This window comes from Schistocerca piceifrons, chromosome 9 (genome assembly GCF_021461385.2).
Source record: "Schistocerca piceifrons isolate TAMUIC-IGC-003096 chromosome 9, iqSchPice1.1, whole genome shotgun sequence".
Lineage (NCBI taxonomy): Eukaryota > Metazoa > Arthropoda > Insecta > Orthoptera > Acrididae > Schistocerca > Schistocerca piceifrons.
This window is the reverse complement of record NC_060146.1, coordinates 160741159-160755322: the sequence shown is the minus strand read 5'-3', so window position 1 is coordinate 160755322 and position 14164 is coordinate 160741159. Positions and strand designations below refer to the sequence as shown.

General features: G+C 40.5%; 1 protein-coding gene across 1 annotated transcript in view; it reads left to right on the top strand.

Moving 5' to 3' along the window:
* Nucleotides 1–14164, top strand: part of LOC124716799 — a 73033-nt gene that overhangs the window by 56379 nt on the left and 2490 nt on the right. The window contains exon 5 of the mRNA XM_047243347.1: nt 12844–13068. Coding sequence (XP_047099303.1) covers nt 12844–13068 — 225 coding nt within the window. The remainder of the gene's footprint in view (nt 1–12843; nt 13069–14164) is intronic.

Below are 14164 nucleotides of genomic sequence, written 5' to 3'. Positions count from 1 at the left end.
AAATTTTCTGATGATCAGCCTGCTGTGCCACAATTTGTAGAGAAAAGTGGAGTAATGGCAGCTGTTCATGAGAATTCCACTCCTCTCAATGTGTTTTCGATCTTTTTCCCTGATTCCATAATGAAACACATAAAATCCGAAACAAACAGATATGCAGAGTCTGTCTATGACAAATTCAAAGCAGCTTCCAGGGTAAGGCCTCACAGTTTTTGTAATTCGTGAGTGGGAGTAAAGCTGCATGAAATGTACTTTTTTTTTGGTATATTTATACACACGTCGTGTGAAAAAACCAAAACTGACAGATTACTGGTCTACCAACATTTTTATTTCAACCCATTTCCCTGATTCTGTTATGTCCAGAAACAGATTCAAGGCAATATTATCAAACCTGCGTTTTAATGACAACGCAACTTACGTTCCGAAAAGTCAACCTCAGCATGACCCCATGCATAAAATCAAGCCAATCATGGTCTTTTCTTATTAGAATCACAAAAATCATTTTACCCATCAGAAAACCTCACTATTAATGAAGGCATGTGTGGTTTTTGTGGAAGAGTGGTATTTTGGGTTCACATAAAAAATGAACCTAACAAGTGTGGAATCAAGATGTTTATTGTGTGTGATTCCAAAACTAGTTATGTTCTTAGATTGGAGGTGTATGCTGGTAAAGGAACACAAGACAACTCCATAATACCATTAGTTGAGAGGTTGCTAGCAGATTACCTGGGAAAATGACACACTGTTTACATGGACAGATTTTATAGTTCACCAGCAGTATTCGATTTCTTGTGGCAACATAAAATGAAAGCAGTAGGTACATGCATGACTAACTGGAAAGAACTACCAGACGAAATTGTTTCCAAAAAACTGAAAATGTATGAGTTTGTGTCAATGAGGAGGAATCATCTGCTTTGTTTGAAGTGGAAAGACACAAGAGATGTACTATGCCTGTCCACTATGCACAAAATGACCAGCTTTGACACGTCTGTTCATACAAAGGAAGGTAGCAAAGTAAAATCAAAACCAGATGCCATTCTTGACATTAATATTTACAAAACAGGGGTCTACATCTACATCTACATCCACACCCATACTCTGCAAGCCACCTGACGGTGTGTGGCGGAGGGTACCTTGAGTACTTCTATCAGTTCTCCCTTCCATTCCAGTCTCATATTGTACGTGGAAAGAAAGATTGTCGGTATGCCTCTGTGTGGGCTCTAATCTCTCTGATTTTATCCTCATGGTCTCTTTGCGAGATATGCATAGGAGGGAGCAATATACTGCTTGACTCCTCGGTGAAGGTTTGTCCTCGAAACTTCAACAAAAGCCTGTACCGAGCTACTGAGCGTGTCTCTTGCAGAGTCTTCCACTGAAATTTACCTATCATCTCTGCAACGCTTTTGCGATTACTAAATGATCCTTAATGAAGCACGCTGCTCTCCATTGAATCTTCTCTATCTCTTCTATCAACCCACACCGGTGAGCAGTATTCAAGCAGTGTTCGAACAAGTGTACTGTAACCTACTTCCTTTGTTTTCAGACTGCATTTCCTTAGGATTCTTCCAATGAATCTCAGTCTGGCATCTGCTTTACTGACAATTAATTTTATGTGGTCATTCCATTTTAAATCACTCCTAATACCTACTCCTAGATAATTTATGGAATTAACTGCTTTCAGTTGCTGACCTGGTATATGCAAATGATTTCTTACTATGCATTTAGGAGGAAACAGATGAAGTGATGGAAGAAACTGCTCTTTCACATACTTATAATGGCTGCAAAAAATGTCTTATATTGGGGAACCAGGACTCCTGCTCAAAGAAGGAGCTGCCGTTTTTCCACTTTTCTACTACAAATTGGTGAAGGACTGTTTCACAAGCTACCACTTTGGCACTAGACAGTGTTCCTAGTGAAACGTACAGCAACAGACTTCTAGGACGACACTTTGTAGAAAAAATTCCAGCCACTGAGAAGAAGGAGCGGCCAACTAGAGTGTGTAAAGTTTGCTCAGAGGGGGGGAGGAATTGTTGTGGTAAAGGCAGGAAATCAGCTGGTGGTGTCCAGGCTGCAATGTACCACTCTGCAGTCTAGAATGCTTCAAAATCTTCCACACTGAAGCTACAGGGTGTTTCAAAAATGACCGGTATATTTGAAACGGCAATACAAACTAAACGGGCAGCGATAGAAATACTCCGTTTGTTGCAATATGCTTGGGACAACAGTACATTTTCAGGCAGACAAACTTTCGAAATTACAGTAGTTACAATTGTCAACAACAGATGGCGCTGCGGTCTGGGAAACTCTATAGTACGATATTTTCCACATATCCACCATGCGTAGCAATAATATGGCGTAGTCTCTGAATGAAATTACCCGAAACCTTTGACAACATGTCTGGCGGAATGGCTTCACGTGCAGATGAGATGTACTGCTTCAGCTGTTCAATTGTTTCTGGATTCTGGCGGTACACCTGGTCTTTCAAGTGTCCCCACAGAAAGAAGTCACAGGGGTTCATGTCTGGCGAATAGGGAGGCCAATCCACGCCGCCTCCTGCATGTTTCGGATAGCCCAAAGCAATCACATGATCATCGAAATATTCATTCAGGAAATTAAAGACGTCGGCCGTGCGATGTGGCCGGGCACCATCTTGCATAAACCACAAGGTGTTTGCAGTGTCGTCTAAGGCAGTTTGTACCGCCACAAATTCACGAAGAATGTCCAGATAGCGTGATGCAGTAATCGTTTCGGATCTGAAAAATGGGCCAATGATTCCTTTGGAAGAAATGGCGGCCCAGACCAGTACTTTTTGAGGATGCAGGGACGATGGGACTGCAACATGGGGCTTTTCGGTTCCCCATATGCGCCAGTTCTGTTTATTGACGAAGCCGTCCAGGTAAAAATAGGCTTCGTCAATAAACCAAATGCTGCCCACATGCATATCGCCGTCATCAATCCTGTGCACTATATCGTTAGCGAATGTCTCTGATGCAGCAATGGTAGCGGCGCTGAGGGGTTGCCACGTTTGAATTTTGTATGGATAGAGGTGTAAACTCTGGCGCATGAGACGATACGTGGACGTTGGCGTCATTTGGACCGCAGCTGCAACACGGCGAACGGAAACCCGAGGCCGCTGTTGGATCACCTGCTGCACTAGCTGCGCGTTGCCCTCTGTGGTTGCCGTACGCGGTCGCCCTACCTTTCCAGCACGTTCATCCGTCACATTCCCGGTCTGTTGAAATTTTTCAAACAGATCCTTTATTGTATCACTTTTCCGTCCTTTGGTTACATTAAACCTCCGTTGAAAACTTCGCCTTGTTGCAACAACACTGTGTTCTAGGCGGTGGAATTCCAACACCAGAAAAATCCTCTGTTCTAAGGAATAAACCATGTTGTCCACAGCACACTTGCACGTTGTGAACAGCACACGCTTACAGCAGAAAGACGACGTACAGAATGGCGCACCCACAGACTGCGTTGTCTTCTATATCTTTCACATCACTTGCAGCGCCATCTGTTGTTGAAAATTGTAACTACTGTAATTTCGAAAGTTTGTCCGCCTGAAAATGTACTGTTGTCCCAAGCATATTGCAACAAACAGTGTATTTCTATTGCTGCTCGTTTAGTTTTTATTGCCGTTTCAAATATACCGGTCATTTTTGAAACACCCTGTAATTACCTGTGAATTTACACAAAACTAAAAAATGCATTTTTTGTGAAACTGAAATCATACATTTTATGTTTGTTGTTACTGATTTTGTCATCAACCAACTTGGTGGCAGTAAGGATCAGCAGTTTTATTTACATATGGATAACTTGTACAAGGATATTAACATGTTATAATACCATAAATTACGAACAAAAAAAATTCCTTCATAGCCATTTACATAGTTACTGGTGTAGTTTGACAAGAATAGAACAGGTAGTCCGCCACTGCCTTATAGTAGAGGTAGTAGAGGCCATCCCAGCATTTGCCTGAAGTAATGTAGGATGGCCAAAGTCAAAACATAAATTTGGATGCTATGATTCAGCATGTGAAAATCATTTACTACAATTTTCTCTCGTTTAATGGGAGATTGTCAAAAACACAAAAACCATTTACAAGGAAATAAATCAAAAAATTATTTCATGTCTTTTGGATTTACCTATTCAGAACTTGGGCACTTAACAAAGCCCACATCTAACACTAACCCAGATCAGACTTTTGCAGGTAATATCTTTCCTTTCATGGTATTACTTTAAATAATTTCTGAATACATCGCTGTATGTGTGTGTGTGTGTGTGTGTGTGTGTGTGTGTGTGTGTGTGATCTCTGGAGTAGTTTATATAAGTCCTACCTACATGATCTCTACATACATGATCTTTGTCCTGTAAATGAAATAATCAGCTCAACTCTCCTACTGCTACACATTCCAATTACAGATATATTTTATCATGCTTCTTTCAACTACATCAAATTACTTTAAAGATGTTGACAATATTCTCCTTCGATAGTACCTTTCTCAGAAAAATTCTAGGAGAGGTTTTTTTAAAAAATACTAAATTGCAATTATACCAAGAAATGATCCTAAGCTCATGTGTCACAGTCCACTGGATGTTTACGATATTTCGATGAAGCTTTCCTTTCAGTTGCCTTTTCACTCGTGGAAACAAGAAAAAATCACAAGGCGAGATGTTGGGCGAATATAGCGTATATGGGGAGGCAATAACAGAATTTCTGTCCAGATATTTGGTAACAGGTGAAGCAGTGTGGGGTCTTGAATTGTTGTGCAGTAAGAACCAGTCCCTAGAATGCCACAAATCAGGGTAGCAATGTCGAACTGCTTGTCACAAATGTTTCAAGACTTCGACGTAAAGAGTTCGGTTCACTGTTTGACCTGGAGGAATGTGCTCATGGCGAACCAATCCTTTACTACCAAAGAAAGCGATCAACATTGTCTTTGCTTTGGAAGTTTGTCATTTGACTTTGAGGCTGGTGATCCAGGACTCCGCCATTCGGCACTTTGATGCCTTACAGCAATAATCTTTGACAGAAGTGTGGGATCACATCTGGCTCTGAACAATAGTTTAGGTGCACTTCCTCATCTTTCCTCTTTCTGCTCATCTGTTAATGTGTGAGGGATGAGCTTTGCATTAAGTTTCCGTTTTCCTAAATCTTCATGTAAAAACTTAAGACACACATCACAAGGGCATCACGATTCAAATTAAGCTCTTCTGATATCGCACGTGCTGTTACACAATGACCATCTCACAATAACTGCCTTCCGTGCTTCACATTCGCAATAGTATTTATTGTAGATGGGCGGCCATCTCTGGGACCGTCTTGGACTGAATCTCTGCTTTCACAAAACTTTTTGTGCCACTCAAAAATACGACATCCTGAAAGTGCATTTCCTGCATATGCTTGCTTAATTATGTCCACGTTATGCTAGGACTTTTCCTGAGCCTATGCAGAACTTGAATGTTCATTCTTTGACACAATCTGCATCCACTGTCACTGTAACTAGCGTGCCAGGAACCCAGGCAGAGTATTGCTAAGCACAGCCTTGCCACCTAGTGAGCTTGTGTGGAAATATGGCCAAGATCATTTTGTGGATGCACACATACCAGGCAACATGCAAATAACATTTGTTCCTTTTTAGTATTGCAAACTCAGAAATAAGAGAAAATCAGTCCTGGAACTTTCGTGACAAAGGGAGTACATTAATCTAATACAGCCAGAGGAAAGAAATGTTCATCAATTGTTCCTGCTCTGTAGAGATTTAATTTGGTGAACTTGCAGCATCATTCCTCTGAACATTTCCCCCTGTGTAAAATGTACATTTTCATACGTGGAAGTGACATGCTTACTAAAATATGTCAGCATAATGCCCAGAACATTTTAATCAGTATTTCCCCTAGTGTGATTGACAGTGAGGATTTACCATCGCTTCACTGGCTGCTAGGAGCCTCGCTTTTCTGTCGCATCCCTAGGCTGTCATCTGTCCTCGATTCTCCCTTTGTGGTGTCCTCCGCGTTTGTGACACAGAAAAAATCAGAGAGACATTGGAAACAGTCACCGCATACTCTATTGTGCATATATTTTTCCAACCCTCTGATCATCTCACATTTTACAGCTGACACATCATATAAAGAGGTGCTGAGTCGTGAGTCGCAAATAGGCTCAACACACACACACACACACACACACACACACACACGCACACACACACACAGAGTCGTGTGCCGTGTGTGTGTGTGTGTGTGTGTGTGTGTGTGTGTGTGTGTGTGTGTGTGTGTGTATTGATGAAGGCGCATGGCCGAAAGCCTTAATTGTATTTTTGTTGTGCCTATTTGCAACCCAGCATCTCTGCTGTATGGTGAGTAGCAACTTTCCTTCTCGTAATATTGTTACATTCCATCCTGGATCTTCCATTGTTTGACATCCTATAAAGAGGATTCTATGAAAAAAAGGAAAAGGCTGAAGTGCGCTGTGTATCTGTGGTAATGTTTCTACAGGTGTCCACGTCTGTTAGATTATATTAGGTAATGTCAAGAGCCAGTTGTCAGTCTTTGCAGAGCGCCTCGATCTTCTGCCGGACTTCTTCAATTTACAAAAGAAATTCTGATGATTGAACGACACGAAGAACTTGATATAGGGAAACAAGAACAGAATGAAATTTTATTAATAGGTGGCTGTGTGAGTTTTTCTATACTACCAAAAGACGTGGGTGAAGAAAACTAATCCTGCTAGTGAAATAAACAGATCAGAAATGAGACTCCTGAGCTCTGTGGAAGGCTGCACAAGACTGGATAGATTTCAAAATTGCATTGAAGGGAGAGAAGTTTATTTTTAAAATAGAAGGTAGGATTAACAAAACAACAGAGATGGCTGTCACACCTGAACACACAGAATACCCTTCTCATGTGCCCGACGCAGGATTGAGTGGCGCATTGTTGTGCAGTTGTCACTCGAGGTGGTGTGTCAAAGTGGAGGCTGGCCCTCTAGCCTCTCCCGATCACCCTATAAGTGGACAGGTGGTGGCTCCCTCAGCAGGGTCATAGCTGGCACATGGAAGAAGAGGTTTGCTAGTTACTGGTAACTCCAATCTTAGATGTGTGCAGGGCTGGAAAGAAGTTCAATGTGTGCTCAGCATGTCTGTGGGGCCTCAGCCAAGAGGTTGAGGAGGCCCTACCTTTGCCTATTGACAGTGTAGGGGTTACAGTCATCTGCAAGTGGTGGCTCACTTCAGCACCAGTGACACCCTGGGTTCTGTGGCCACCTTCAGTTTGTACAGGTGACTGGCAGAAATGGTGAAGGCTGCTGGCCTCGCTTGCGAGGTGCAAGCAGAGCTCAGATTTCGCAACATCATTCCCAGAATTGATCAAGGCTGTTTGGTTTTGGAACTAAGTGGAAGGTGTTAGCCAAAAGATTCCTTTGATTATGTGACCATCTTAGCTGCTGATTTCTGGACCTGTGTTATAGGTTGGAGAATTTAGGACTCACCTTGATTCAGAGGCGAGCTGCTAGATTTGTTACTGGTAGGTTCGAACAACATGCAAGTATTACAGAGATGCTTCGGGAACTCAAATGGGAATCCCTGGAGGGGAGATGATGTTCTTTAGATAAGATGGAAGAAATTAGGGATTATGTGAATGTTTCCCTAGGAGTGCTGGGTGCAGTGTGTGTTCACAAACATTTGTATTCTGCCCAGCATTGAAGTCTGATGTTAGTTCTGCCAAAGTTTGCTGCCTGTCCTGTTCTACCACACCTGGACAGGTTTGTATTATGCAAAGGAAGCAGCTTCTTGGGTAGCAAAGTACTTATGTACACACGGAGATTGTTTAGGCTAGACGGTAGTTTGATGACTTCTGATAAACATTTGCCAATCAATACACAGAGAGTAAAATAAGACCACATATAAAGGCACTTCCACTGTCAAAATTTTAATGGTAAATTGTCAGAGTATTCGTAACAAGGTTCCAGAATGTATTGCATTCCAGGAAAACTGGCCCACTCAAATTATTCTTGGAACCAATAGTTGGCTGAAACCTGAAATATTTAGTGAGGCTTGGAACGTGTATCGAAAAGACAGAGTAGATCCCCTAGGAGAGGAGTGTTCATGGCAGTCGACAAAAATATTGTGTCTATCGTGGTCGAAATTGAGTCTGACTGTGAAGTTATCTATTTGCGAATAGCAGTCCTATGTAGACTAAAGTTAATTATCGAATGTCTTTACTGGTCATCTGATTCCACCATAACAGTTGCAGAGTCATTTAAAGAAAGTCTGTGCCAGCTTATGGTAATACACAGATCATACAATATTATTTGTGAGCAACTTCAATTTACTGAGTATAGACTGGAACGCCTTTGGGTTAATTTCAGGTAGTGTGGATAGAGGGTCTTGTCAATTGCTTTTGAACGCATTTTCCAAAACCTGTTTCGCACAGTTGGTTCGTAGCTCATATGCAATCTACATGTACATGTACATCTACATAAATACTCTGCAATTCACTATTAAGTGGCTGGCAGAGGGTTCATCGAACCACCTTCAATTTATTTCTCTACCGTTCCACTCTCAAACCACATGCAGGGAAAAACAACACTTAAATTTTTCTGTGTGAGCTCTGATTTGTCTTATGTTATTATGATGATCATTGCTCTCCATGTAGGTGGGTGTCAACAAAATATTTTCACACACTGCAGAGAAAGTGGTTAATTGAAATTTCATTAGAAGATTCTCCCATTATGAAAAATGCCTTTGTTTCAATGATTACCACTCTAATTCATGTATCACATTCTTGTTGCTCTCTCCTCAATTTCATGGTAATACAAAACGAGCTACCCTTCTTTGAACTTTTTTGATGTCCTCCATCGATCCTGTCTGATGCAGATTGCACACCGTATGGTAATACTCCGGAAGATGATGTGAAAGTGTAGTGTAGGCAATCTGAATAGTAGGCGTGTTGTATTTTCTGTGTTCTGCCAGTAAATCATAGTCTTTGGTTAGCTTTGTCCACAATATTATCTATGTGATCATAGCAACTGAAGTTGTTCGTAATTGTAATCCCTAAGTTGAATTGACAGCCTTTAGATTTGTGTTCTTTATTGTGTACACGGAATTTAGTGAATTCCTTTTGGTACTCATGTGGATGACTTCACAGTTTCCCAGTCAATTGCCACTTTCCTCACCAAACAGGTATCCTGTCTAAATCATTTTGCATTTGGTTTTGATCATCTTATGACTTTATAATATGATAAATGATAGTATCATCTGCAAACAGTCTAAGAGTGCTACTCAGATTGTCTCTCAAATCATTTATACAGATCAGGAACTGCAAGGGGCCTGTAACACTTCCTTGGGGAATGCCAGGCATTACTTCTCTTTTGCTCTATGACCTTCCATCAGTTACTACGAACTGTGACCTTTCTGCCAGGAGATCATGAATCCAGTTCCACATCTGAGATGATAGTCCATAGGCACCAATTAGATTGGAAGGTGTTTGTGAGGTACAGTGTCAAAAGTCTCCTGGAAATCTAAAATATGGAATCAGTTTGATGCCCCCTGTCAACAGCACTCATTAATTCATGAGAATAAAGAGCTAGTTGTGTTTCACAAGAACAATATTTTCTGAATCCACACTGGCTGTTTGTCAATAAATAATTTTCTTCAAATTAACTCCTAATGTTCAAACCCAGTATATATTCCAAAATCTTAATGCAAATAGACATTAGTGATACGGATCTGTAATTTAGAAGAGTATGTATGCTTGAAATAATGTATAAGCAGTTGTTAGTATTCCAATTAGACATTGACTGGACATTTAGGTACAGTATTATGGAGGTAGAGGGTTCATGGGCAAAGATTAAACGGTGTAAATTGTGCCATGGATAAGTATGTGCCGAGTGAATGGATTGAGGATGGGAAAGGCTCTCCATGGTTTAATAATAATATTCGGAAAATGCTGAGGAAGTAGGGTTAGATGTTCTGTTTGTTCAAGAAAGAATGTGCAATTGTTGACCAGCAAAAGTTAGTAAAAAATTCATGTGTCGGTAAGAAGATCAGTGCCTGAAGCATTCAACGGCGTCCATTGTTATATCTTAGTGAGAGATCTTGCCAAGAATGCGAGAATATTCGGGTCCTATGTAAAATTGCTAAGCGGGTTGAAGCTTCTATCCAGTCACTCTTCCATCAGTCTGGAGTGGCAATAGAAGGCAGAAAAAGGAAAACTGAAGTTTTAGGGTTTGCATTTAAGAAATCATTCACACAGGAGGGTAGTACAAACACACCATCGTTTGACAGTTGAACAGAGAGACTCCCTGGTGTAGAGAAGCAATTGAAAGAGTTGAAAACAAGTAAGTCACCAGGTCCATATGGAATCCCAGTTCGGTGTTACAGAGTACTTCAGGACATTGACCCCTTACTTTGCTTGCATTTATTGCAAATCTCTTGCCCAGTGCAATGTTGCAAGTGAGTGGAAAAAAGAGCAGGACAGTCCTGAGTATGAGAAGGGTAAAAGAATGGACCCACAAAATTGCAGACAAGTACCCATAAAATCCGTTTGCTGCAGACTACTTGAACATAGTCCCAGTATAATAAACTTTCTTAACACTGAGAAACTTGTGTCCATGAATCAGCACAGTTTTAGAAAGCATCACTTGTGTGAAACTAGGCTTGCCCTTTTCTCACATGACATACTGAGAACTCCGGATGAAGGGCAACAAGAAAGCTTCTGTCCACAAATCAATGAGGATGTAGAAATTCTCATGTGAAACTCAGCTTGCCTGTGTCTCACACAATATCCAGAGAGCATTTGCCTAGGTAGACCACTGTTAACGAAGGAATGAGCATATGCAATAGGTTCCCAGATATGTGAGCAGCTTGAATACTTGAGAAATGATAGAATCCAGTATGTTGTCCTTGATGGTGACTGTTTGTCAGAGACAAAGGTATCATCAAGAAGTGTGATAGGATTCCTCTTTTCTCTGTATACATAAATTAGTGACAGAAGGGTGAGCAACAGTGCTGATGATACTGTCGTATATAGAAAGGTGTAATCAATGAGTGACTGTAGAGAATACAAGATGACTTAGAATAAATTTTCTACTTGGTGTGATGAATGGCAGCTTGCTCTAAATGTAAAAAGATATGAGTTAGTACAAATGAGTAGCAAAAACAATCCTGTAATGTTTGAATACAACATTAGTACTGTGCTACTTGACACAATCACGTCAATTAAATATCAGGTGTAATGTTACAAAGTGATATGAAATGGAATGAGCTTGTAATGTTGGTAGTGGGGAAGGCAGAAAGTCAACTTCTGTTTGTTGCGAGAGTTTTAGGAAAAACTGTGTATCGGACGCTAGTGCAACCTATTCTTGAGTACTGCTCAAGTGTTTGGGATCCTCGCCAACTCAGATTGGAGGAAGACATCGAAGCAATTCAGAGGTGCGCCGCTAGATTTGTTGCTGGAAGGTTCGGTCAGCACATGAGTATTATGGAGATGCTTTGTGAACTCAAATGGGAATCTCTGGAGGGAAGACAACGTCCTTTTCTTGAGGTATTATTTCTAAAATTTAGAAAAACAGCATTTGAGGCTGACTGCAGAATGGCTCTACTGCCACTAATGTACATTTCACGTAAGGAACACCAAGATAAGGTGAGAAAAATGAGGTCTCGTATGGAGGCATATAGACAGTCGTATTTCCCTGATTCCATTTGTGAGTGGAACAGGAAAGGGAATGCAAGTAGTGGCACAGGGTACCCTCCACCGTGCACCATAGCATGGCTTGCAGAGTATGTAGACTGTAATGTATTCCTAGATTTCTCTTACACTGGGTCTCGAAGCTATGTATGTCCTGGGATAGTGGTTACCTGCCATCACGTGACTGCCAATTTGTGTTTCGCAGCACTTCTTTGACTCACTCCCGTAGTTAACCACCCAGTGATGATTGCTCTCATCTCCTGCTGACCATGCAGGTATAAAGAAATCACTTTCCATGACATCTGCTAATCAGAAGGATTTCTTGACCTCTTATTTTCATTTCCAGTAACCACTGACACTATAAATCCTTAGTCACTGATCCCTTCTTCTGTACCTGTGAATTTTCCTCCAGGCAATTTACGATGTGTCATCACAGTTGGACTACAAAAATAATTACTCGGTTTAACTCTACGAAAAGATATTTATTACAATATCATACAAGTGTTCATCCATCCGATGCATAATAAATTTTTGTATATCACTGTCCACTGTTGCCAGCCATTGCCATAGTATTATGGGTGAAATTGTTTGTGATATTTTCCGAGCTTTGTCAGTACCATACATACACTTAGACATTCAATGCTGCTGACCCACAAAGAGAACAGGTTGCTAATTTTGACCTACCTTTCAAATTTGTCTTTTCTTAACTTACAAATAGTTACTGTAACAGTTCACGATACAGTCGCTATTTTGAGCAGTCAATGAATGATACTGAAGGAAAATGTTGTTCAGAAGCTTAGCAATGTTTCCAGAGCTAGCTAGTACAGAACACACACACAGGGCTCCACTGTCCTGACAGGTTACATTGTACTGGTGCTCCAGTAGAGTTCAGGTTGCAGTTCTATGAAGCAGATTATCTTTTAGAGTGTATCTTAAATTGGTATTTAATGTTAACTAGTACTATTATTAAAGTTTTGTCGTAATTAAAGACTCTAAATTCTGAGAAAAATGTGTTACAAATGTTCTGCAACTGTGCATCAGCTATCATAAATTTATTCATTCAGCAGAGAACAAAAAGTGGCTTGTTCAAAACAGTAGATTTATAGTGTGCATGCACAAATTCTGAATTTCAGCTTACTGTCCTCCTTTCACTTTTTCTAGGTGGTGAGTTTGCACGAAGCTAATGTGATGCATCTTTGGGATATCCGACAGCCTAGTGACCCCTGCCACAGCTTGAAACCAATGGACAGACATGAAGAATGTGAGGGTAACTCTATACCAGTGGCTGTAGACTTTGACATCAATATGAAACGTGGTGTGTACACTGGAATGACAGACGCACTGGGCACATTCACGACAGTTGGACAGACACTGAAACACTTCGAGGTACAGCACATTTACATTGCCCTAAAAGTTTTCATAATACCTCAGTCTTGAGGAGCAGTGAATACTGTGAGATGAAATGTATTCTACTTAAAACTGTATTACCAAGTTTGCAATGCAAATAATGACAGTGAAAGGGTGGTGCAGCAAATTCTTGGTTTAGTTCTCTTTTTGGATCGTGATTAATTAATATTCTTATATTATTCTCTTTCAAATAATTGTTGTGACTCACAATGGACTTTTATTACTGATGTAAGCACAAACGTGTCTTGAGAGAATACTAGGCTTATTCTGAAAAACTAAAGGCTTTGCAAGAGTTTTCATTATAATTTTTTATTGATATTTTTATCTTGAATCTTCATTTGCGACTTGTGCAGTATAGTACTCAGAGGTCCTCCCTGACACTATGTACAGAATTTGTGGCTTCATGCAACACCAACTGTGATGTAGGGACATCTGCTGAGAGACTCTGACCACAGCATTTTGCCCGAGGAGTACCTCAAACAAATAATAAAATACCAAACAAGTATTTGAACATAAAGCATGGTATAATGTACATAAAAATGGCATCTTTTTGTAATATTTAATCACCATAGAAATTATAATAAAATTTGTTGTTGGCTTGTTTGCTCATTTATAGATGACTAAAGAAAAAAATATAAAAATATTCTGAATCAGAAAGGAATGTGGCAATACAACTCACTTAGAAATGAAATGCACCGGAAACCCAAGGGACTACAATGAAATCACTGCAGGAAATATACGAAAAAATCGAAAAAGGAATTCCGGAGGTTGAAACTAGATGTAGTAAGTCAGTGAAATGAAATATATGGGTGGGGTAGGAAGAAGGCAACGCCCTGAAGAACTGTGTTCAGTGGCACCAGAATATAATATGTGCATCCTGAAGGTAGCAGTGTTACTGATTCATTCGTAGTTTAGAGGTGATTGCAGCATTCATTCTAGGGTACAACTATGTCCCACCACAGAGTAGATAATCCTGCTAAATAGCTTCTGCATTTGAATGAAGTCACATTGTGGGCCTACTGGAAGTTTGACGGATACGTCAACAGATTACTCCAAATGTTGGCAGCATGTATTG